The following is a 26,492-nucleotide window of genomic DNA, read 5'->3' on the forward strand; positions in this document are numbered from 1 at the left end:
ATTGGGTTACTGGGAGCAGCACAGAGATAACCTCCTTGCTGGAGGAAAAAATTAATTTTAGGGTATAGAGATTTCTCAAATTATCACTAGTGGCAGAATTGAAGAAAAGTGCAGGTAGAGGGCAAGGTGTTGAGAGATCAAGTGGCTATGACATTCAGTTGCTATGATGAAAATAATGATTTTAAAAATTTGGAGCCATCTAGCTCAGCCGCCGGGGCGGGCGGGGCTGGGAGCTGAGGGTCCGCCTTCAGAGGTCGGATCCCAGGGAGAGGACTGGGGTTGGCTGCGTGAACTCAGCCTGAAGGGGGCTAGTGCGCCACAGCTAGCCGGGAGGGAGTCCGGGGAAAAGTCTGGACCTGCCTAAGAGGCAAGAGACCATTGTTTCGGGGTGCGCGAGGAGAGGGGATTCAGAGCACCTCCTAAACGAGCTCCAGAGACAGCGCGGACCCCAGAGACGGGCATGAAACGCTAAGGCTGCTGCTGCAGCCACCAAGAAGCCTGTGTGCGAGCACAGGTCACTCTCCACACCTCCGCTCCCGGGAGCCTGTGCAGACCGCCACTGCCAGGGTCCCGGGATCCAGGGACAACTTCCCCGGGAGAACGCACGGTGCGCCTCAGGCTGGTGCAACGTCCCGCTGGCATCCGCCGCCGCAGGCTCGCCCCGCATCCGCACTCCTCCCCCCCCTCCTCCCCCGGCCTGAGTGAGCCAGAGTCCCCGAAGCAGCTGCTCCTTTAACCCCGTCCTGTCTGAGCGAAGAACAGACGCCCTCAGGCGACCTATACGCAGAGGCGGGGCCAAATCCAAAGCTAAGCCCTGGGAGCTGTGAGAACAAAGAAGAGAAAGGGAAATATCTCCCAGCAGCCTCAGGAGCAGCGGATTAAAGCTCCACAATCAACTTGATGTACCCTGCATCTGTGGAATACATGAATAGACAACGAGTCATCCCAAAATTGAGGCGGTGGACTTTGGGAGCAACTGTAAACTTGGGGTTTGCTTTCTGCATCTAATTGGTTTCTGGTTTTATGTTTATCTTAGTTTAGTATTTAGAGTTTATTATCATTGGTAGATGTTTATTGATTTGGTTGCTCTCTTCTTTTTAATATATTTTTTCCTTTTTCACTTTTTGTGTGTATGTGTATGCTTCTTTGTGTGATTCTGTCTGTACAGCTTTGCTTTTACCATTTGTCCTAGGGTTCTGTCTGTCCGTTTTTTTGTTGTTGTTGTTTTGGTTTTTTTAGTACAGTTTTTAGCGCTTGTTATCAACGGCTGCAAGGCAAATACGGCTGAGGACCAAATCACACTCTGACTGAAATGGTTGCAAAATTGCAGCACTAATTAAATTCATAACCTGGTCAGAGATATGGTAAGAGAACTGATGAAGAGCAATGGATAGGCATTTGGGTAGACACCAGTGAGGCTAAGAACACGGCCACCCCATTCCTCTGAACCTCTCTTGTCAATAACAACAATATCCCTTATCTGCTTATTCAAGGGTGTCAGACCTCCACTCCATTCAAGTTTACTCTTGATTACATCTGGAGCATTTGCCTCACAAACTGATACCACATCTCTTCAGTGCGCTTCCCCACCACTGTCAGTGGCTCCAGGCCCATAATGAGTCTTAGATCCCAACTTAACCCTGATAGAAAAAAATGCAAGCATTCCCTGCTCCTAGAGGAGATACCAATTAGTACTGTACGAATTACAAGACCTCAGTAATTACATTAGCAAGAGCCGGGAGAGAAAGTGTGGGAGTCTATGATGGACCAAATGTAAGTTACATTTGGGTTGAATTCATCGTCATGGGTGCAAACATCTGGAACCTGGAGTTTAACGTGTTGCTTTAAACATCTGAAAGAGCAACCTATTCTGTTAAACTGGGTAATTAAAACCTGGAATCAAACTTGACCTACTTCTAATAACATAACTTCTCGAATACCATAGAGAATAGTGTTCAGAGGTGCAGGGTGGTGGAATATTGGAAAGGATTTATTATTACTCTCTTCTCCAGAGTTAAGGGATGTTTTGAAAGAGGAGCAAAGACATTCCTGAAGAGCTTTGCTGTGTCTGTTCTGTGTAGGCTAGAGATGATGGTGAAAATTGCTGCAATGGAAATGGGTTTCTTGATCTTAACGGTAATCATATAACTCAAAAGTGGCAGATGACAGATGGTGGGCATGTGTTAGAGACAAAGGGCCATAATTACTGCAATAAGTTACAGGAGGGTAGGAATTAACAGTGTTTTGTTTGATCCAGAGGAATCTGTGCCAGTAACAACTTGACCACAGCTTCCTAAATATGAAACAGATGGACAAATATTTAAGTGCTTATTGATATATTTAAGTATATGTAAGAGAGCCTGGGTGATATGCTTGCCTTGCCCCTAGCTCATCTTTTTTAAAATTTAATTTAATTTTAATTTATTTTTGGCTGTGCTGGGTCTTCATTGTATGTGGGCTTTCTCTAATTGCGGCTAGCAGGGGCTACTCTTCGTCGCGGTGCGTGGGCTTCTCATTTCGGTGGTTTCTCTTGTTGCAGAGCACAGGCTCTAGGTGCGTGGGCTTCAGTAGTTGTGGCACGTGGGCTCAGTAGTTGCAGCACATGGGCTCAGTAGTGGTGGCTCGCAGGCTCTGGAGTGCAGGCTCAGTAGTTGCAGCACATGGGCCCTAGAGCGCGTGGGCTTCAGTAGTTGTGGCGCATGGGCTCAGTAGTTGTGGTGCACAGGCTTAGTTGCTCCGCGGCATGTGGGATCTTCCCGGACCAGAGATTGAACCCGTGTCCCCTGCATTGGCAGGCGGATTCTTAACCACTGCGCCACCAGGGAAGCCCCACCCCTAGCTCATCTCCGACCTAGTTCCTCAGTGACTGTTGTTGCTGCTGCTGTTGCTGAGTCTGGTGGTTCTCGAGTCACACTTGTTCTTTTTTGCTATCTCAGGTTGAGCTCTGCAATTACTCCCTTGCTTTGTAGGCTGGATGCCTGGTCCTTTCTGCAGCTTTCTTGCACTTTCCTATTGTAGACTGTGCATCCAGTGCTGCCCTCTGGGGAAACACATGCATTCCTGAGGTTCCTGAACCCTTAACTCCTGATCTGTTCCCTCTGTGTACTGACTTTTTAAAGGCTCTTCATACACATCAAATCAGCTCTCCAAAAAGGTAGGAATTATTTACACTCCTGTTAGTGGTTATGAGTTGCCATTTTGACAGTCCTGCTAAAACTGAGCTTTAATATTCCTTTCATATGTTATTAGCCCCAAGTGTTATGTTTTTATTATTGGTGAAGATAGTATTTTCCCCCATGTTTATTGGTTATACTTTTATCATGAATTGGCAGTTAATTTTTTAGACCAGTTTTCATTGATGTTCAACTTTTAATTTTTGATTTTAATATCAGCCTATATTATATATTCACCTAATTAATATACCTGCATATGATATAAATGTAATATTAACTATTCTTTTTTCCACACCAATGTGATGTGATAATTTATGACATGCTAAATTCTTACAAACACCTAGGTCTAGTTACAATCAATTCTGTCCCAGAGATGTCAATTCCTAGGTTAGTACTGCACTATGTTACTAGTAGTAAGACTCCTCTTATCATCCCCCTTTAATAAAAAGGTATATAGCTATTTTAACTTGTTACTTCTACAAAATAAACTTTATAATCACTTGGTGAAATAATCTTCCTAATGAAATATTTGATTAGAATGGTTTAATGTGGGGAGATTGAACATCTCTACAATTATCTTCTCATCCAGAAACATGTTTCCATTTATTCAAGGTACTTCTTGAGGGAAGTGGGGTATATGTAGTATATCTGAATTAACTTATTAAATTTAAGTTTTTCAGTTGATTTTTTTAGGTTGTCCTAATGGTCTACCACATCATCAGCAAATGATTTTCTCCTTTCCAATTTCCATTTATTTTCCTTTTCTCATTATTCCAACTGGCACTTTCAGAGCACTGAATAATTGTGGTGACAGGAATTTCACTTTTTGCCATTAGCTTTAGCATGAAGCCCAAACTTCTAAGGTGGCTTACAAGGCCTTTCACGATCTGGCCTTTGAGTCTCCCTCTAATTTCTCCTCTGTGTATTCCTGCTCCACTCTTTTCCAGTGCCACTTTCCAGTCAGTGAACGTGTTTCCTGATGCCATGCCCTCATCACTCTGTAGCTCTGTACTGTTTCTCCTTTTTCATCTCTTCTAACATTCCCACACTCCACCACACACAATCTAGCTAATTTTCACTTTCTTCATGTTTCAGCTTAGATACCTGCCTTTGAATGCACATGATGATATTCAAATGTTTATTAATAGGTTTATGGAAAAAGGCTGGAAGATGTTAACTGGCTGTAACTCTTCTGCAAAAATTAAATGTTAAGTGTACTCTAAAGGGGTTTTCTTCGAATCTAAGTATGTTTAGCTTAGTAAATAGTATATAGATCTTTTAATTTTTGGAAAGTGTAGAGATTTAGGAGTAAAAATAAGTATTTTACTTAGGCCCAAATAGCTAGCTGTTGAGAAAAAAGATAACAAATGAAAATAGTACTTTTATCTTTCAACCAGCCAAAAGAAAAGTATAGCTTATAAAAAAGGTGAACTATTAGACTCAGAATGCCTAAAAGGAGAATGTCATAATCCATTATAGTAAACATGTCATTGCTTTGATGAGTGACTGAACTATATACCTCAAGAATTTCCTATGTTCAGAGTGTTTTTCTCTTAGGATTCTCCACAAGTTGCCTTATGTTTATATGAATTTCCCTGTCAATTATCAATACTTGTGTGGGGTTTTGTCTTAATTTAACAGCTTGTGATGTAAAGAATGAACAAATGAACATAGAATAAATTTTCACATTTATTAACTCATCATAGGAGTTCACTCCAGAATGTTTTCTGCTTTTGGATAACATATGAACTCTGACAAGAGTCACCATCAACATTCATTGGCAATGTCTCCAGTATGAATCTTTGGGGGCAAATTAAGATAAACATCTTGTCTCAAGAACCCTTTGGGATCCTGATGTAGCTTACAGAAAAAAGAGGCAGTTCTGGTACACAGAGTATTAGGACACTCTGTTCACCTTTTAATGTTTGGGATAAATGACAGCCCAAGGCTATGGATGTCTCTCAAGCCTACATCCCAAACAGTACTTCAACAAATGCAGATCTTGAGAATACATGTAGATTAACAACACATCCACCCACCATTGCAGTTGAAAACCCTCTTCCAATTCCAGTCCCCACTCCACACGAGGACACCTAAGGATATTACTAGGTGTGAAGTAATTGGCTGTCACTGTGGTCTTTGCCATTAATTCAGAGTCAGTCCTTAGAAGTGTCTTTCTATGGATATATTCTTGTGAGTTCCTGGTTTCTTGTGACCTTCTTATAAGGACTGAAAGTTTGAGTTTTATTAGATGTCAACTCCAAGGGTATTGCTTGGCTCCTCCCTAATATCTACTTCATCAATAGATCAGGTGAATATAAGCATTCCATAGGTTCCATTTATGAACTAGGGGAAGATGATGGTAATGGATATCGGAATAATGACAGACAAACACTATCATGTGGATATGTTTAACTCTGAACCCTTATGACTTCATTTGAAGCCTGGAAAAGCTCCCTCAGATTTCTATCCAATAACAGATTTATCTCCATATTAATTCAGTCATATCAATTAAAGATTAATCTCCAACAAACATTTTCTTTCATTTACTATATTCACAGGATTCCTTCCAGAATAAATTCATGGACTTTGAATGAGTTCTGACTGAAGATAATCCCACATTCTTCCTGTCATAGGACTTCTCTCAAGTATGAAGTTTTTGGTGTTTAATCAGGTTTGAACTCCTGTTGAAAGTTTTCTCACATTCCTTACATTTGAATGGTTTCTCTCCTGTATGAATCACTTGATGTCGAATAAGTGAGGAGCTCCGGGTGAAGGATTTTCCACAGTTAACACATTCATAGGGATTATTTGCAGAACAGAATCTTGGGTTTTTATTACTGTCTTCAGGCTGACTGAGGAGTTTTACATATTTATTGCCTTCGGAGGCCTTTGCTTCAGTGTGAATTTTTTGATGCTTAGTAAGGTTTGTACGTCGGTTGAAGAATCTTCCACATTCATTGCATTTATAGGGTTTCTCTCCTGTGTGAATGATCTGATGTCGAACAAGAGACGAACTGCGGCTGAAGGCCTTCCCACATTGATAACATTCATAGGAATTCACTGTGGCATGACTTTTTGGGTGCTGAGTATTTGTATTCAAGTTCAAGGCATTCCCACTTCCGTTATATTCTGAATGTTGCTTACCTACTGAGTCTAAATTAAATTCGATGTTAGTTTTAAGCTGATCACACTTTGGGGAACCCCTTCTCATAGGAACTCCCTGTTGTGTGTCAAAAGTTGAGTTAACTGACTTAACATCAAAACTTTCCTTATTTTCACTATATTCAAAGACTCCCTCCTCAGTGTAGACTGCATTATGAACGAAAGCTTCTTGTGGCAAATTTATGTCCCAGTGTTCCTGGTTCTTATATAACCAATCATCACTTTTCCAGGCATCTAAAGGAGGATGTCCATTTTCAGTCAGTCTTGTCATAATCACTGCATGGGATGATTCTTCTCCAGAAATTCTCTGCTTTGGAACTAAATCCTGATTTTCTGAAATTATCTCTCTGTCTAAAAATAAATTTAAAATTCCATGAACTAGAAGAAGGGAAACTGCTTAATTAGGAAAGGGACACTAAGCCATATAAGGGTATACGCATATTTTATGGGTCTTTAAATACAGAATGGAAATGTGAGGCAAGGTTAGAAAACAAGGATTAAAGAAGAAATAAATGGGATAAAAATATTTTTAAAAGGATCAGGAGATCATAAAATATAAGAGCTATTCAAGAATACTAAGGAGAATACACAGAACTTAGGTAAAATATCAGCATATGAACTGGGATGGCATGGCATATCACAGTTCAAGCCATCACTGGTTCATAACTAGTCTGTGAAAGTTATACCTAATCTTCCTTTCTCTAGCATCCTGTCTCTTTTACCCCAAGGTGTTCCACATAATAGCCCTTCAAAAATACCAATTTAATCATTTCTTCAGGAACATGTCTAAATTTATAGGTCCCATAGCTTAACAGCTAAAAGCAAACTTGCAATCACAGTGCCCCTATTTTCCATACAGAGCAATTATTCCCTGCATGTAACAGAGGCAGAAATAACTGTAATATATGATAGCAGGGAAACCAGTCTTATCCTGGGCTCAAAATAATCACTCCTGATTCAACAATGCTCAGACACTTCTATGTGTTTCCTAGAACTCAAAACTTTACCTATTCTGATTCAGGTTGGGTTCTTCTGTTTTCACCTGCCTTCATTTTCTCTATTTCATTTGACAGAGTTCCAGTTTCCTTCTCAAATTCCTTTTTCACTTAGTTTCTATATAAATATACCCAGTATACTGTATATTCTAGCATTTTTTTAAAAAATTAAATTTAACTGACCTCCCTTCTTTCTCCTTTTCCACATAACATCAGATATATCTAATGATTTTATCTTCTATACTTTATTGGTAGCCAAGCAAGACCTTCAGCTTTGCAGTTTCACACAGTCACTAGAACACCTCTACTTGACCATCTCTACTCTCTTCCAAAACTCAACAAATGAGAGACTATCATCTTCCATGTGGAAAGAACTTCCCTCAATGTCCTCATTTTCATTCAGTGAGTCACTGGCCTTCTAACATTTACACTAGAGTTCATGAAGAGAACTTGAATAACCATTGCTCTTTATCTCTCATATCTAATCTGTCCTTAGGTACTATTACTTTATGAAATGACTTTTACCTCAAAGCAGCTCTCACTGATACATCCAGCTCTGTCAAGTATATATCAGTTCAGGCTTCTTTAGTCTAATCTCTACGAGAAATCATTATTTGTCTGTAAAATACCCATACTGGAAACTAGACAATTAAATCAGAATCTCCTAGGATGAAGCCTAGGAATATAATGGAAATATCGATTGTAGCTTTCCTGTCTCTACCTCACCAGTGTATATTGGATGTGTGGGGGCAGATAACTTGTCCCTTTAACTCACAGGTTTTCAGAGAGATAGGAACCTCTTCCAAACCTGGACTTAATTTACAGGATGAGTTCCTGGACTTCAAGATTGATGCCATAATGAAATGACATCTTAGGAGACAGTAAATGTAATTAACAAGGGAGGAAAATAAAGTTAATTTGTGGCCAGAGGACAGACTATAGCAGATCAGAATTATGGCACTTTCTCTGATACTCTCCTCATAGAGAAGTGGAGTCTATTTTTCTTCCCCTGGAATCTGGGCTGATCCTGCAACTGCTTGGCCAACACAATGTGATAGAAGTGATACTAGGCTATTTCTGGGCCTAGCCTTTATTTTATTAAAAAAAATTTTTTTTAATTTATTTATTTTTGGCTGCGTTGGGTCTTTGTCTCACTGTGCTTTCTCTAGTTGCAATGAGGGGGCTACTCTTCATTGTGGTGCACGGGCTTCTCGTTGCGGTGGCTTCTCTTGTTGCAGAGCATGGGCTCTAGGCATGTGGGCTTCAGTAGCTGTTGCGCATGCGCTCAGTAGTGGTGGCTCGCGGGCTCTAAAGCTCAGGGCTTAGTTGCTCCTCAGCATGTGGGATCTTCCCGGATCAGGGATCGAACCTGTGTCCCTTGCATTGGCAGACATATTCTTAACCACTGCGCCACCAGGGAAGTCCCTGGGCCTAGCCTTTAAAAGACCCACAGCTTTCAATTCCTCTCAGGATGTTCCCTCTCAGAACCTTGTTGCCATGCTGTGAGAAGTCCTTGCCTCAGTAGAGGCCATATATAGGTGTTGTGGTCCACAGGACTAGCTAAGTTCCCAGTGACAGCTAGCATCAACTTCCATCTATGTGATCATAGTTGTAATGGCCAAGTCATCTTGGCCATTCCATCCCAGTCAAGCTCCCAGAACACTGCATCCTCAGTGAACATCATATGGAATGTAAGAATTCCTAAGTCAACTCATGAAATTGTGAGAATTAATAAAATAATTGTTTTAAGTCACTAAGTTTTTGGGTAATTTGTTAGGAATAATAGATGACCAAAACCGTAATTTTGTTCTAGTAGTATTTATTAAATAGCAAAATTCCTAGTTGTATTTCCCTAAGTAAATCTATGTTCTCCTCATATTTGTACAACTCATTTTTCATGCAACTTCCTTATTTCTATTTTTAAAATCACTCTCATGTATTTTGTTATTTTCAAGTCACTTGGTTCTAATATGTAGAAAAGCTGCTAATATTTTTATTTTATATCTGGCCACCTTAACGAAATTCTAAACAGATACAATCATTTTGATACTGAGTCTCTTGGATTTTCTAAGTAGAAAGTTATCATACACAAATAGATTTTTCTCTTTTCTATTAATTTTCTCATTTGTTTCATTTATTTTTCTCTCATTAGTTAAAACCTTCAGGTAAATATTAAATAATTATGGTAACAGGCCTAAGAATCTGTTGATTTTAGTGTTAATACCATTGTTTATCTTTACACATAATATTAACCAATGATTTGTTCTCTTTTTGCTCTAATAGATTTCAAATCACTGGCTTATTCCTGACCATTAATTCCAAACTCATAAACTGTGCTTTATCTATAAGACTTTGTTCCTGTCTCTAACCTAAAACAAAAATAAACACTTTAAACCTTAGCCTATAATCCTAATTCTGGGTCTCTGCCTACTTCTCTCCTGGAGACCAGCCATGCCAAACCACCTCTGCCTTTCTTTGGCCTAACAATTTTCCCCAACTTCTCAAATCACCTAGTTAGTTAAACTCTCCAAAATCTGGCTTTATATTCTCTATCCAAATTTACCTATACTGTCTCTAGTAAACTTGGATCGTTGATTCTTGTTCTATATCTGAAACATTTGGTGAGCCTTAAAAATATACATGTGTGGGGCTTCCCTGGTGGTGCAGTGGTTGAGAGTCTGCCTGCTGATGCAGGGGACACGGGTTTGTGCCCTGGTCCGGGAAGATACCACATGCCGCAGAACAGCTGGGCCCGTGAGCCATGGCCACTGAGCCTGTGCATCCGGAGCCTGTGCTCCACTACGGGAGAGGCCACAACAGTGAGAGGCCTGCGTACCACAAAAAAAAAAAAAATTTATATATATATATATATATATATATATGTGTATATATATGTGTATATATATATATATACATATATATATATATATATACACACACACACACGTGTGTGTGTAGAAAATCCTAAAGACGCTACCAGAAAACTACTAGAGCTCATCAATGAATTCAGTAGAGTTGCAGGATACAAAATTAATACACAGAAATCTGTTGCATTTCTATACACTAACAACAAAAGATCAGAAAGAGAAATTAAGGAAACAATCCCATTTACCATCACATCAAAAAGAATAAAATACCTAACAGTAAACCTACCTAAGGACGCAAAAAACCTGTACTCTGAAAACTGTAAGATGCTGATGAAAGAAATCGAAGATGACACAAACAGATGGAAGGATATAACATGTTCTTGGATTGGAAGAATCAATATTGCCAAAATGACTATACTACCTAAGGCAATCTACAGATTCAAAGCAATCTCTATCAAATTACATTTTGTGTAATTGGCATTACACAAACTTATGGTTACCAAAGGAGAAAGGGGAAGGGATAAATTAGGAGTTTGAGATTAATATATACACACTACTACATACATACTGTGAAAGTGGCGTTTTTCACAGTAGAACAAAATATTTTTTAATTCCTATGGACACATAAAAGACGATCTTGAGAATAGCCGAAGCAATCTCGAGAAAGAAAAATGGAGCTGGAGGAACCAGGCTCCCTGACTTCAGACTATACTACAAAGCTACAGTGATTACAACAGTATGGTACTGGCACAAAAACAAATACAGATCAGTGAAACAGGATAGAAAGCCCAGAAATAAACCCATGCACCTATGGTCAATTAATCCACCATAAAGGAGGCAAGAATATAGAGTGGAGAAAAGACAGTCTCTTCAATAAGTGGTGCCAGGAAAAATGGACAGGCTACACGTAAAAGAATGAAATTAGAACATTCTCTAACCCCATATACAAAAATAAACTCAAAATGGATTAAAAACCTAAATGTAAAACCAGATACTATAAAACTCCTATAAAAACACAGGCAGAACACTCTGACATAAAATGCAGCAATATCTTTTTGGATCCATCTCCTAGAGTAATGAAAATAAAAACAAAAATAAATAAACGGGACCTAATTAAACTTAAAAGCTTTTACACAGCAAAGGAAACCATAAACAAAACAGAAAGACAACCTACAGAATGGGAAAAAATATTTGCAAATGATGCAACTGATAAGGGATTAATTTTCAAAATATACAGACAGCTCATATATCTCAATATCAAAAAAACAAAAAACCCAATCAAAAAATGGGCAGAAGATCTAAATACACATTTCTCCAAAGAAGACATACAGATGCCCAAAAGGCACAAGAAAAGATGCTCAACATCCCTAATTATTAGAGAAATGCAAATCAAAACTACAATGAGGTATCACCTTAACACTGGTTAGAATGGCCATCATCAAAAATTCTATAAATAATAAATGCTGGAGAGGGTGTGGAGAAAAAGGAACCATCCTACATTGTTGGTGGGAATGTAAACTGGTACAGCCACTATGGAGAACAGTATGGAGGTTTCCTTAAAAAACTAAAAACCGAACTACCATATGACCCAGCAATCCCACTACTGGGCATATATCCACACAAAACCATAATTAAGAAAGATACATGCACCTCAATGTTCACTGCAGCACTATTTACAATAGCCAAGACGTGGAAGCAATCTAAGTGTCCATCAACAGAGGAATGGATAAAAACGATGTGGTACATATATACAATGGAATATTACTCAGCTATAAAAAAGAATGAAATAATGCCATTTGCAGCAACATGGATGGACTAGAGATTATCATACTAAATGAAATGAGTCAGAAAGAAAAGGACAAATATCATGATGTCACCCATATGTGGAATCTAAAAAAAAAAAATGGTACAAATGAACTTAAATACAAAATTGAAATAGACCTACTGACACAGAAAACAAACTTATGGTTACCAAAGGGGAAGGGGGGACGGATAAATTAGGAGTTTGAGATTAATATATACACACTTCTATATATAAAATAGATAACCAACAAGGACCTACTGTATAGCACAGGGAACTGTACTCAGTATTTTGTAATAACCATTAAGGGAAAAGAATCTGAGAAAGAATATATATATATATATATATATATTCCATATATATATGGAATCACTTTGCTGTACACCTGAAACTAACATTGTAAATCAACTACACTTCAATTCAAAAAAATGTGGAAATCTTAAAAAAAATACATGATGCATGTGTGTATTTCTGTGTGTGTATACATGTTCCATGTGGCCAAGTTGGGCTTCTCATAAGCATAGTGGTATCAGGGTACTAAAACTAGCGGCTGCTGAATTCCAGGAGAAAGAAGCGGAAGCTGCACGTCCTGTTACAGGCTAGACCTGGAACTGGCACAGTGTCACTTCTGCTACATTTTATTGATCAAAGAATCTAGTGCCAGCTCAGAGTCAAGGGGAGGGAAAACAACATCTACACTTCAATGGAGGGAGTGACAAAGATTTTGTGGCCATCATTAATCCACCAAAATCCATTAACTGGTAAAATAAATGACATTTACTGAAGTAAATTCCAGATTGATTAAGGTATATTATATTTAAATAATGAAGTAGATGGAGTCAGAATAAAATGAAAAAATGTTCCTTAGTTTTGGGATGGAAAAATTCTTATGTATAAAATTAACAGATATAAAACAATGGGGGAGATACATGATAACATAAAAAATATGGCAGGCTCCATGAATAAAATAATTTTTAAAAATGTCTTCAGACACATCTCATTTGCCACAAATATGGTCAATAGTGAGAATTTAACATAAGCTTATCATATACTAATTAAAAACCTCTAAAATCTTGATAATGGACATAAAAGAACCATTTACTGAATCACAGATGACCAAAACAAATAATTTTTACTTTTCTCATAATCCAGTATCTATCCATCTATCTATCTGTTTCTTTGGTTCCTACATATGTGCAAAAGGCACAGATATAAATGTAGGCAGAAAGAGACATGTTGCCTTCCCTCAAGGAACACAAAGCCTAGGGTGAGACAAAGACTCACAGAGACACATGTAGAGTATATTTGTGATAAATGGTAAGAGGAAAAGAATATGGTGCTATGGGAGTATATAGAAAAAACTAACCTAGTTAAGAAATGCTTCCCTGAGGAGATATGGACCTATTTGAGATCTGAAGGAATAGGAGTCAACGACGCAAAGATAGGAGGAAGAGCATTAAGTAAAGAAACAACAAGCACAGAGGTCCTGTGATGGGAGAGGGCAAGCCACACTCAAGGGACAACAGAAATATGTTCCCTATGGAAGTGTTTTTTCTCTACTGAACCCCAACACCTATCAGAGTGCACAGGGCACAGTAGATGCTAATACATATTTGATGCTGGCTGACAGAGTAGATCAGTGTGGTTTGAGTGCAAAAAGGATGTACTGTGAGATGAGGCTGGAAAAGTAGGTAGGGACAAGTGTGTTGTGAAGTAAGCAAAACTGAATTCAGTACAGAAGTTTCAGCAAGTACATGATAAACCATGATCTCCATGACTGCAGTGTGGTTCAAACACTGGAGTTGTGGAGGGGAGACAGAGCTAAGAGGGAAGCCAAGATCTCGTATTAAGACAAGAGGCTATGGTGATAGTTCAGGTGAGAGATGACAGCACATGGACTACAGTAATGGCATTGCAGATAGACAAGTAGAGACATTTAAGAGATATTTAGGATAAAAAACAAGTATTAGAGAGGTGAAGGAGAAGAGGCTGTCAAGGATAATACTTAAACTATACTTGTATAACTGGATGGATGGCAGCTCATCCAGCTAGGGAACAATGGAAGAATACTGGAAAGGAAAAAAATCACTTGGGTTTTATGAAATTTAAGGCATCTTTGAGACATCCAAGAGAAATGTCATGTGTATATAAATTTTAGTTCAGAGGTGAAGCCTGAGCTGGGGATATGAACTTGTAAGCTGCTATAAATGTGTGATAATTGAAGCTTCAGTTGTAGATGGAAGAAAATACAGAGTCAAAAGAGAAGACAGGATGAGATCAAATGTTGAAAAACTGAAATGTATTAGATAGGTAGAGAAGGACAGGTCTGCAGTAGACACAGATAGACTAGCCAGAAAGAGAAGAAACTCAGGAGTATTACAGGAACCTAGGAGTGTTTTCAGAACGAGCAGCAGTTAACAGTGTCACTTGCTGTTGAGAAGTCAAATGAGATAAGGAATTAAAAAGTGTCCCCTGAAGCTCGCTCCAATAAAGTCATGAGTGACTTGAACAAGAACTGTTTAAGATTAGTATTTCGGGTAAGAGCTCAACAGGAACGGGTTGAGGAATAAAAGGTGAGGAAAAGAGAAAAGCAAGTATAAAACACCCGGAGAAGTCTGGCTATAAAGAGGTGAGAAACAGAGTATTAGAAGAGGGTGTAGGGTTGAGAGAGAAAGCTAAAAAATTAATAATGACCTGAAAATGTTAAAAAGCTAATGGGAGAATGAGGCAGAAATGGTGAAAATATAAGTTAAAAAAAGCAGGGAGAAATGTGGTTGAAAGGATAATCAGGGAGAGGATTTACCTTATGAAAGAAGAAATGGAGTCAATTGCCTAACAAATTAATAAAGATTTCAGGTAAATAATACCCAGTGTTTGCTCAGGTGATAATAGAGATATAATAACTAAAGTGATAGTAACACTCTCATTATTAGTGAGTATGAGTTGGTAGTAGACAACATAGTTCTTTTGTAGACAATATAACCTAATGTAACAAGACAGTTAATATAGTTATACCCTTTGATGATGAAGTTTCTCTTCTAAGAAGGAATCCTGTGAAAGGAATCATATATGCCTGAAAGCCTGGCAACAAACTAAATGTCCAACAGTTGGGGTGGGGAATGGTTAATTGTTATACATGTATGTGAGGGGCTGTCATATGCAAATTAGAAACCACATTTTCATAGACTAATTAAATGGGTATTTGTTCATGATATCACATGAGGTGAGAAGAGCAGAATACATAATGACACATTCTCGATGATCCCAGTTTTGTTGAAAGATATTTACAAGCCATAGGCACACATCATCACAAAGAAAATGGCTTAAGAAAACAAACCACGATGTTAATACTGCATAGCTCTGGGTAGTGAGGTAACAGGGTGAGTTATATTCCTCTTCATACTTTACTTACTAAAATTTATATTAAGCACACAACAATTTCTAATTTTTCACAAACAAAATGTTAATAAGAATAAAGAGATTACGTTGAAGGTAGGAAGGCACAAGTTAAGGAGGTCTACAGTAAAAGAAGGAAAAATGGAAGATTACTGGAGTCACCCTAGTATAAAGCAGTTCCTTTTCTTTAAAAGAGAGAATATGATTTAATGTTAGGTTGGCTAACATTTGCTTATATAACACCACATGCCAGATGCTGTTCTAAGTGTGCTACACATATCAACTCATTTAATCCTCATAGTAATGTGGAGGTAAACACTGTTACATTACAGAAGAGGAAACTTGGCAGGGAGGCTGCCCCAGGCAACTCTGCCTGTGTTAAGAGTCTGTGTTCCTCCTCCTACACTGTTGGTGGGAATGTAAACTGGTGCAGCCACTATGGAGAACAGTATGGAGGTTCCTTAAAAAACTAAAAATAGAGTTGCCATATGATCCAGCAATCCCACTCCTGGGCATATATCCACACAAAACTATAATTTGAAAAGATACATGCACCCCAATGTTCATGGCAGCACTATGTACAATAGCCAAGACATGGAAACAACCTAAATGTCCATTGACGGATGAATGGTAAAGACGTGGTATATATATATGCAATGGAATATTACTCAGCTCTAAAAAGAATGAAATAATGCCAGTTGCAGCAACATGGATGGACCTAGAGATTATCACACTAAGTAAATCAGAAAAAAAAATCATATAGTATCACTTATATGTGGAATCTAAAATATGACACAAATGAACTTATCTACGAAACAGAAACAGACTCACAGACATAGAGAACAGACTTGTTGCCAAGGGGGAGGGAGGAGGGGAGGGATGGATTGGGAGTTTGGGATTAGCAAATGCAAACTATTATATATAGAATGGATAACTAACAAGGGCCTACTGTATAGCACAGGCAGCCATATTCAATATCCTATAATAAGCCATAATGGAAAAGAATATGAAAAAGAATACACACACACACACACACACACATATATATATATACGCATAACTGAATCACTTTGCTGTACACCAGAAACTAACACAACATTGTAAACCAACTATACTTCAATTAAAAAAAAATAAAAGAGTCTGTGTTCCTAACCCACACCACTTTTTTGCATGTCCATATAAGAAAAGGAATCTGTGAACAAAAAGCAATGACTTTTCTTCTTCAAAGTTTAGCTGGTTTGCTGTCACCTCCCAACCAACAACTCAAACCCTGGGTTGTACATTATCTGTGTATTTAATGAACAGAAGCTTCTTACAAATGCCTCAGATCTACCTGTTGCTTACCAAAAACAGTTCTTAGAATTTCTTGCTCCATTATCCAACTTTTTTCCTTACTCTCCAACCTGGAGGTCCCAACTGGTTTGGAAAGTAGATGCTCTGTACATGGGGAAAAGGAAAACAAACAAACACATTTCAGACATTTTTATAGGGAAGAGAATCCCATCCCAAAGTAGTAGTCTAAGAGCTGCTAAAAGATAAGGCCAATGGACCTGTGTATTTCTAGCTCTACATCAGAAAAGACTTTCAATCACATACAGCAAGAAAATCTGCTATTGTGCCCAGAAGTTATTAAGAAACCTAAACTGAAACCCAAATGCCCTCAACCACTTCAACAGTAGTTTTTAACAGTAGATGAAGAGACTACTAAAGGGCAGATTAGGTAAATACGCAGACGCCACCTTTATGCAATGAATTCAGGTTCCTATAGTTCTCCAGCATCACATCCCTGTACAGGTTCTTTACAGCAGGGTCCAGTCGCCCCCACTCTTCCTCGCTGAATTCCACAACCACATCTTTGAATGTCACTGGCTCCTAAAACATTAAGTTCCTTTTTAATCAAAGGTCTCAAAGATATTACCAGAGGAGGAATGAATTTGGAAAGAACAGGGTGGGTGGCAAGAATATACAAAAAAAAATTGATAGGACAACGTTTGGAGTTCCAAGTGATAAAAATCAAGTTACCTTAGGGGCCTATCAACTTGGTACTCTTTGAGGGCTGCGAAAGGAAAATGAAGGGCTGTCCTAACTCTAGATTAGCTTACATTTTAACCGAGGAGAAAAACCGGTTGGAATAATTGTGGAACAAAAAATTACTATAGAGTACAAATAATTTACACAGAAAGAGTTCAGAATAGGAAGAGTTTAAGGCAGATTTGAGGGAAATTTATAATGAAAATGTAGGCTCTCCTAGCAGAACAGGGAGCATCTCTAACTGAGAAACGCTGTCAGCTAATGCCTCATCCTTCAGGTCTCAGAGCCCAATGTCACTTTGTCAGATAGGCCTTTCCTGATTGCCCAGTAAAGTAGCCATCTTCCTAATCAGTCTGTTTCTTTATTTTCTCCCTAATAATTATTACCATCTGCAATTATCTTATTTGCTTGTGTTTGTCTACTTCTAGTAGTATGTAATCTCCACAAAGGCAGGCATTTTGTTTCATTTACTGTCATATTCCCAGCCCTTAGAAATGTTAGGCACTGCATAAATACTGGTTATAAGGGCCTTCATCCCATCAGCTGTTGCACTTTTCTATCCAGCATTCTCAACCTTGTCCTTATAGTTTACCTTCAATCACACTGAAACACACAAATCCTTCCTCTACCTCAGAGCCAGTCTTTGTGAATAAGTTGTCTACATGTGTTTTGCCTACCTCCTCACTTTTCCTCTTTCCTCAACCCTCTGCAACCTGGCTTCTATTCCCATGCATGCTTGTATCTCCATGATGTTAAGAGAATAGACACTACTCAGGCTGCACTTTTCTGAACTTTTAAAGGATTTCTCCTTGAAATATGGTCATTCCTTGCTTTCACAGTGACATCATGTTTTCCTGGTTTTCCTCTACCACTTTGGTCCTTTCACTTCAGTATCCTTTGAGGTTTCTTCTGCTCCTGCCTATTAAATGACATTGCTCAGGATTCTGCCCTCGGCTTACTTCACTTTTAATTCTAAACATTCCCTGGTTAGGCCCTATGTCTATACCTTCAATTATCATCTACAATCTCAAGGGTATAGATGCACAGAGAATATACAAAAATTAAATATTTTCCAAAAAGTGTATCATCAAGTAAAATAGATCCAATGTCCAGCATATCATCAACTAAAATAGTCATGTTCTTAGATGGAACTATGTTTGGCAAAAGTTCACAGACCTAAAAAGAAAAAGCAGAACATTACAATAGAGTGGAATCCTAATTTACCTGGGATTTGCCTGTTAGTGGGTCAGCTTCCATTTTTTCTTGCTTGATGCTCCCCTTCTGGAGTAGGGCAGAATCCTTGCAGGTTATACCTGAGGAAGACGAAGGAAAACATTAGGGAGACAAGTTTTTCCTTGGAGAAACTTTTAATAATTATAGTACTTTTAACATGCTACTTCAGAAGTTTGAAATTTAATGATGTCAGGCTCTACCAGCAACCAGAATCTCCAGGAGTGGGGCCCAGATCTTATATTTTTAAAAAGCTCTAAAAGTGATTTGCATATTCTACCAGGGGTCAAGAACTACTTGATCAGAGAGAAGGCCAAAATAATATTTTGATGCCTCATCTGTGGTTATAGCAGATCCAAAAAAAAAACTTTAATCTTGTCAAAACTAAATCCTAACTAAAGCTTAGCCACCACAGGCTGTAATTCTACTGGGAGCTAAGAATATTTTACCCAACCAATCACTTTCTCAAAGACATTGGGGATTAATCTACTCAAGGATTCTTTTCCTCTAAGTCGCTCTGTGTATACTATACACAGACTCAGGCAGTCTGGTCACCTTGGACTACTGACTTTTCCAGGACATAAAAATCTAAGCAGCAACCAATTCTCTTCTCCAGCCCTTTGGTGAGACGTATACCCAAGGGCTACTTCCTAATGTTTCTCCAAGATTCATTAATTACACCACTAATCCTCAAATGCCAGACTATGGGCCAATACTGGTCTGTGAAGAAGTTTTCATTGATTCAGGGTGAAATAAGAAAAAATAGAAACAATGCAGGAAATATTTACGTTTTATAAATAAAGGCAGGATTTGAAAAAAAATCCAAATTTCTCAGCAATTTGAATACTGCCACAAGATTACAGTCTGTTAACTTTATTCAGGCCTATAACACTTTGTGAAACCTCAGTCTGCTCAGTCCCATAACCCCTAGGACAGTCAATACCACATTCTTTCTTTATATAATTTATTTTTAAAATTAATTTTTATTGGAGTACAGTTACTTTACAATGTTGTGTTTCTGCTGTACAGCAAAGTGAATCAGCTACACGTATACATATATCCCCTCTTTTTTGGATTACCTTCCCATTTAGGTCACCACAGTGCACTGAGTAGAGTTCCCTGTGCTATACAGTAGGTTCTCATTAGTTATCTATTTTATACATAGTAGAATATCACATTATTTCTTATTCTTGTCATTCTTGGAAATATGCGAGATATCTTGAAAAGATGCAAAAGCCTTCAATCAGCCATCCCTTTTTTATTGCTCTGAGTATTGTTTCCTTCCCGTAACTCTTCTTTCCTGCTGACTTCCTTCCTGAACCTTTACAGTTCTGTTCTCTGAAACTCTCATGCCATTCAAAGAAAAATTCCTATATATTCCCTAGCTCTTTATAAAATATTCTTTCTCCCTTCTAATCTAAAATGGATCTTGGCCACCATCAAAGCCACCTCTTCTCATCCTCCAGTACTATGGTCTTGGTAGTTGTTTTGATATATTCATACTTCTCCATTCCCATTTCCTCATAAAGATTTTTCTACGCTCATACAAAAATTTTTCATAGTGGTTCATGCCATTTAGCTAGGGCCTTCTTGATGTTGTAATACACTAAGCTATTGCAAATTCATTTATTCAGCCCGTATTTACTGAGTACCTCCCATGTGTGAGGCACACAAATGCCTGCCCTCAGGGAGCCTATAGTTTGTCGTGAACGAGACATTAAATAAGTAATTGCACTAGGTCAGTAAAAACTTTACTTAGCTAAAATTGTTGCTTTCCACACCAAATCATAATCTTTTCAACAACCCAGCCTGAAGACCCTTGACAACCTTGTTTCTAACAACCATCAGCAATCAAGCTACTTCCTTTTTCATACTGGGGTCCTTATATACTTCAAATTGTTCTACTCTGAGAACAAACTTGAATGAATCAATCCCTAACTATATTTTCCTATCCTTTCAACTTTCCTATCCTTTCATCAAGGTTCCACCATAGTACATTGCTTCTTTAATTTTCTCCCCGTCTATCATCCCTCTTGTGAAGTTACTTTCTTTTCTACGCAGCTTGGATTTTATGGTAAATCACTTGCAGATTTACTCTCTTCAGACTTGAAATTCCTTGAACACTGATCCTTTATATCTAACATCCAATCTTAGCTTGATCCAGTAATCTCTTTTACTTCACCCTTTTAAATAATTGAGGTAAAATTCACATAACAAAAAATTCACCATATTAACCATTCTAAAGTACACAATTCATGGGTTTTAGTATATTCACAGTTTTGTGCAACCGTCACCACTATCTAATTCCAGAACATATTCATTACCCCCAAAAGTAACCCCATATCCGTTAAGGAGTCACCTCCCATTCCCCTTCCCTCCATGCTGTCTCTTTGGATTTGCCTATTCTGGGCATTCCATGTAAATTCAGTCCTACGGTATGTGACCTTTTTTGTCTGACTTCTTTAAATTAGCATATTTTGAAGGTTCATCCATGTTGTAGCATGTGTTAGTTCTTTGTTCCTCTTAATGGCTGAATAATACTCCACTGTATGAATATCAATTTGTTTATCCATTCATCAGTTGAACTTTTGGATTGCTTCCCTTTTTTTGGCTATGATGAATAATGCTGCTATGAACATTCATATACAAATTTGTCAAATGCTTTTTCTGCATCAATTGAGATGATCATGTGATTCTTCCCTTCACTGTACTGGTATGGTGTATAATGTTGATTTTCACATTTGAACCATCCTTGTATTTCTGGGATAAATCCCACATGGTCATGGTGTATAATCCTCTTAATATGCTGCTGGGTTTGGTTCACTAGTTTTCTTTTCTTGTGATGTCTCTCTCTGGCTTTGGCATCAGATTAAAACTCCCAACATAGAATAGGTTAGGAAGTATTCCTGCCTTTTCTGTTTTTTAGAAGAGTCTGAGAAAGTTTGGTGTTAATTATTGTTTTAATGTTTGGTAGAATTCACCAGTGAAGCCATGTTGTCCTTGGGTTTACTTTGTTGAAATTTTAAAAATGACTGATTCAGTCTCTTTAGTCGTTACAGATGAGTTGAGTCACTTTTGGTAGTTTGGGAGTTTTTCTATTTCATCTAAGTTTTCACAGTATTCTCTGATAATCTTTTTGATTTATGCAAGGTCAGTAGTAATACCCCTACCTTTATTCCTGATTTTATTTTGGTCTTAGCTTTTTTTTGCTTGGTCATTGTAGCTAAACTTTTATCAATGTTGTTGATGTTTTCAACCTTTTTTTGAATTTATGAAGTCTATATTCTTTGTTGTGTGTGCCCACTTAAGTCTGTTTCCTTAACTTAGTGGTTAGCTAGCGATTCCAGAGATTTCCTTAAATGCTTGAAACCAGAAAAACAAAAATCATTTCCTAGCCTTTGCAGATGGGCTGTCTGCATCAGAAAATGCCTTCAATACTTAGCCAGATAGTTTTCACCCTTGCCTTAGTCTTCATTTCCTGCTCGAGCAGAGCCTGAAGACCAGCCAGAGGTGAGAATCAGGGAATTCTCAGGTCTTTCTGAACATGTACCCAGCCTTCTAGATCTCTAAGAATATGTAGGAGCTTTCAAATCCCTTACTCTCTAAAGCACCTTTCCTCCCATCTTTTTGTTTAGTCTGTGTTTGTCCCAACTGTTTATTTGCTGTCCCAGGTAGCAGTGGCTAATACATTTTTCATTAAATGTTTCTGACAAGTGCTAGCCAGGTAGCCACTTCAGCCCTGAGAGGTCTAAGGTAGGTAAAATATGGGCAAACACTTTAAGTGGGTTCTTCAGGGATCCATGGCACGTTAAAAGAAAACAAAAGCCTTTCTCGGTCCTGTATTACCCTGAAACCTCTCATTTTCTTCCCAAACTTCTCAAGAATAGTCTATAATGATTATCACATTCCCACCTCATACTTCGTATTTTTTTGACCCATGTGATAGGCAGAATAGCCCCCTGAAATGTCCATGCCCTAATCCTTGGATACATGGCAAAAGGGAGATCCAGTGGTTAGGACTCAGCACTTTCACTGCCAGGGCCGGGGTTCAATCTCTGGTCGGGGAACTAAGATCCTGCAAGCCTCATGGCACGGCCAAAAAAAAAAAGGACTCAGCAATATTAAAGTTAAAGATCCTTGAGATGAATAAATCATCCTGGGGACTTCCCTGGTGGTGCAGTGGTTAAGAATCCACCTGCCAATGCGTGGGACACGGGTTTGATCCCTGGTCCGGGAAGATCCCATATGCCGCAGAGCAACTAAGCCCGCGCGCCACAACTACTGAAGCCCGTGCACTCTAGGGCCCGCAAGCCACAACTGCTCAGCCCACGTGCTGCAACTACTGCAGCCCACACACCTAGAGTCTGTGCTCTGCAACAAGAGAAGCCACCGCAATGAGAAGCCCGAGCACCGCAACGAAGAGTAGCCCCTGCTCGCTGCAACTAGAGAAAGGCCGTGTACAGCAACAAAGACCCGACACAGCCAAAAAAATAAAAATTAAAAAGAAAAATCATCCTGGATTATCTGGGTGGTCTCAATCAAATTACATTAATCTTGAAAAGTGGAGAACTTTTCCCAGCTGTGGTCAGTGAGACAGAGAGAGTGAAAGAGTGAGTGTGAGCGTGTGCATGTATGCCAGCACACACCATGACAACAGTGTCGGAGAGATGGCAGTGCGAAAAGGACTTGGCTCACCATCGCCAGCTTTGAAGTTGGGGGAAAGGGAGCCTGTGGCCCAGAAAGAAATGAATTCCTGCTGATGTCTTGATTTTAGCCCAGGGAGACCCATGTTGGACCACTGATCTAATCAACAATTTCAATAAATTATTTTCAATACTCATCTTAACAGGACCTTTTTGTTGCAACATTGTTGAATACTCCCTTCTTGAAGATTTCTTTTTTCTTAGCTAAAGATACCAATCTTTCCTGGTTCCTTGCTTTCTAGATTACTCCTTTCTAGCTTGCTTCCCTGAGTTTTCTTATTTTGCTCAGTACTTCATTTTAGTTCCTTTTTGGCTAAGGACTAAATATAATCCCAGTACCAGTATCATCACTGTCTCTAATCAATAATGCCTAGTCAAATATCCAGTCAGTTGCCTCATGTCTTATAAGGTCCACACATTCACATGATCAATTACACATGTTTTATGTTTCTTTTAATCTCTAAATCCCTCTTCCATAGCCCCTCCCTACTCCCTTACAATTATTTTGTTTTAGAAACCGGATTGTCTTGCAGTTTCCCACAGATTGGATTTTAGTAATGGCATTCCCATGGTATAGCTTAACATGTTCCTCTATTCTCTATTTTCTATAATTGGTAGTTAGATCTATGCCAGCTCTTAAATAGTGGTTCTTCCTAAGGATTTGTATTTTTCCTACTTCCGTTCATACCTATAAGTTTCCATATTTTTCTTTCTTGATTTTAGCCCAGAGAGACCCACTGATCTACAGACCTGTAGGACTATACATTCATATTGTTTTAAGCAACAAAGTTTATGGTAATGTGTTACAGCAGCAACAGAAATTGTATACTTCTGAACACTAAAGCCATATTTTTAACTATATATTAGATTATTCACTGTGGTTGTCCCACAAAGACCTCAAATTCAACATGCCACATAATTAATATATCAATCTCCTCTCCAACAAAAACTGTTACTTACACTGCATTCATGCAAGTCAGAACATTTGTCCCATTCACACCTAACATGTAAACCCTTTAGGTTCAAACTCCTCTGTTTTCCCAAATGCTTCCTCATTCTCTAACACCTGATCTACTACAATACTTCCTAATTGGTTTTCCTATTTTCAGAGCTCTCAGGGCTATCCTTTACTGCAGAAGTTGATAAACTTTTTCTGTAAAGATCCAGATTGTAAATATTTTATTTAGGCTCTGCAGGCAATACAGTCTCTGCTATAACTAAGAAGTCTAGTCATAGTATGAAAGCAGCTGTAGACAAAATGTAAATGCGTGTGTGGCTGTGTTCCAATAAAACTTTATTTCCAAAAATATTTGGCCTATGGTCATAGTTTGCTGATCCCTGCTCTACACTGAAGCCAACACAGTATTTTTGAAAGGTAAATCAAATTATTTTACTCCCCTACTCAATCTGTGAGATCTCAGTTCAGCCTTCCTAATATAGTAAAGTTCTTCATGATCTGGCCCTTGACATCTTCTAGCTTCAGAAAAAGTTCTTATGCTAAGTGAAATGAGTCAGATAGAGGAAGACAAATACTCTATGATATCACTTACATGTGGAATCAAAAAAATAGAACTAGTGAATGTAACAAAAAAGAAACAGATTCACAGATATAGGAGAACAAACTAGTGGTTACCAGTGGGAAAAGGGAAGGGGGGAGAGACAATATAGGGATAGAGGATTAAGAGGTATAAAATATTATGTATAAAATAAGCTATAAGGATATATGGTACAACACAGGGAATATAGCCAATATTTTATGACTATAAATGGAGAATAACCTTTAAAAATTATGAATCACTATGTTATATACCTGTAACACATAAACACTGTACATCAACTATGCATCCATAAAAAAAATTTTTTTTAAGATAATTTTTCTTCATATGGGAAGGGTCAACTATTCTACCTCCAATTTTCTATATTCTCACCTTCATCCTTAAGCATATCAATCACATCCTCTATCAGGCTCACCACTTCTTTGCTGTTCTTTGGATGTTGTAAATTCACCCAAGTCCTGACTTCTTCAGGGAGAATTGTCAGGAACTGTTCCAGTACCAATAGCTCCAGGATCTGCTTCTTTGTATGAATTTCTGGTCTCAGCCACTGAAGACAGAGCTCCCAGAGTTGACTCAGGGCTTCATGAGGCCCAGACACTTCCAAATACTGGAAACGTCTGAACTTTAGACGAGAGGCTTCACAGTCATCTGTCTCCACGACTGGGATGGATTCCGGCTGCCAAGACACATCTGCTCTCAGGACCTCACTTTGTTTGCGAGGAGCCAGGTTTTGAGGTTTTGAGATAGCCGTCAACTTGTTCAAAGGCTGCATCTTCCTACACAGAGCTCCCACTGCAGTTCAAATTTGTCTTATCAGAGGATTCCAATAATTCTCATGCTTGGGCTAAGCACTTGTGTACTATATACATATATATGCAGTGAGAAAAGTTTCAGGAGCTTCAGACGCAGAGCCAATATTCAGGCACCCAAGAGACTGAAAAAAAGACATAAATATGACCTACAGATAATGAACATGGATAGGTCAAAAAGTGCATTCCCAGACTATAACAATCAAAAGTTTTAATTTGTTAGGATTTGCTATAAGCCAGTCTGCAATGCCCATCAATCAGGGAGGTCTTAGGCTCAACAAAACATTTAAACGTTGCAGGACTACCACAGGTCATATTTGGCACTTAGGTTACTAAGAAGGCTACTGGACAGAAAACAAAGCTTGCTAACAGAGGAGTGAGTAACTGGAATTTTTCTTCAGTGGCAATTCTCACAGAGTATAGCTCAAGTGCAAGGAAATGTGGACCATGTAGGTTGGGCAGAAAGCATCTTGACTGAAAAGCCTTCTACAGGAGCTGATATCTAACAACTCTACGAGTGCAGCTCTCAGGGTTCCCCAAAGAGTGTGCCAGATTATGAGTCACTACGTTCAGGGAAGTTCAGATCCAGCTTTCTATCTGATTTACAGTTCTCCCAGTCCAGATGCAATTTACCATTCAGGAGTCATTTTTATTATAAGCCGCTAGGCCAGTGGTTCTTTTTCCATAGCATTGTGCTTGTATAGTTACAATATCGTTTCAAATTTCTCTGAAGATTCTAATTTGAGTTTTCTGTTTCCTAAATTCC

General features: G+C 38.5%; 1 protein-coding gene across 1 annotated transcript in view; it reads right to left on the reverse strand.

Annotated features, from left to right (window-relative positions):
* Positions 1-26,492, reverse strand: part of ZNF215 (zinc finger protein 215) — a 50,281-nt gene continuing 23,789 nt past the window's right edge. The window contains 5 exon segments of the mRNA XM_089915216.1: positions 1-6,689; positions 16,742-16,834; positions 17,137-17,269; positions 18,653-18,741; positions 25,290-25,851. Coding sequence (XP_089771342.1) covers positions 5,716-6,689; positions 16,742-16,834; positions 17,137-17,269; positions 18,653-18,741; positions 25,290-25,689 — 1,689 coding nt within the window. The 5' untranslated portion in view covers positions 25,690-25,851 and the 3' untranslated portion in view covers positions 1-5,715.

Source organism: Delphinapterus leucas, chromosome 7 (genome assembly GCF_059928025.1).
Source record: "Delphinapterus leucas isolate spDelLeu-1000000601 "Yukka" chromosome 7, BTC_Dleu_Yukka2, whole genome shotgun sequence".
NCBI lineage: Eukaryota > Metazoa > Chordata > Mammalia > Artiodactyla > Monodontidae > Delphinapterus > Delphinapterus leucas.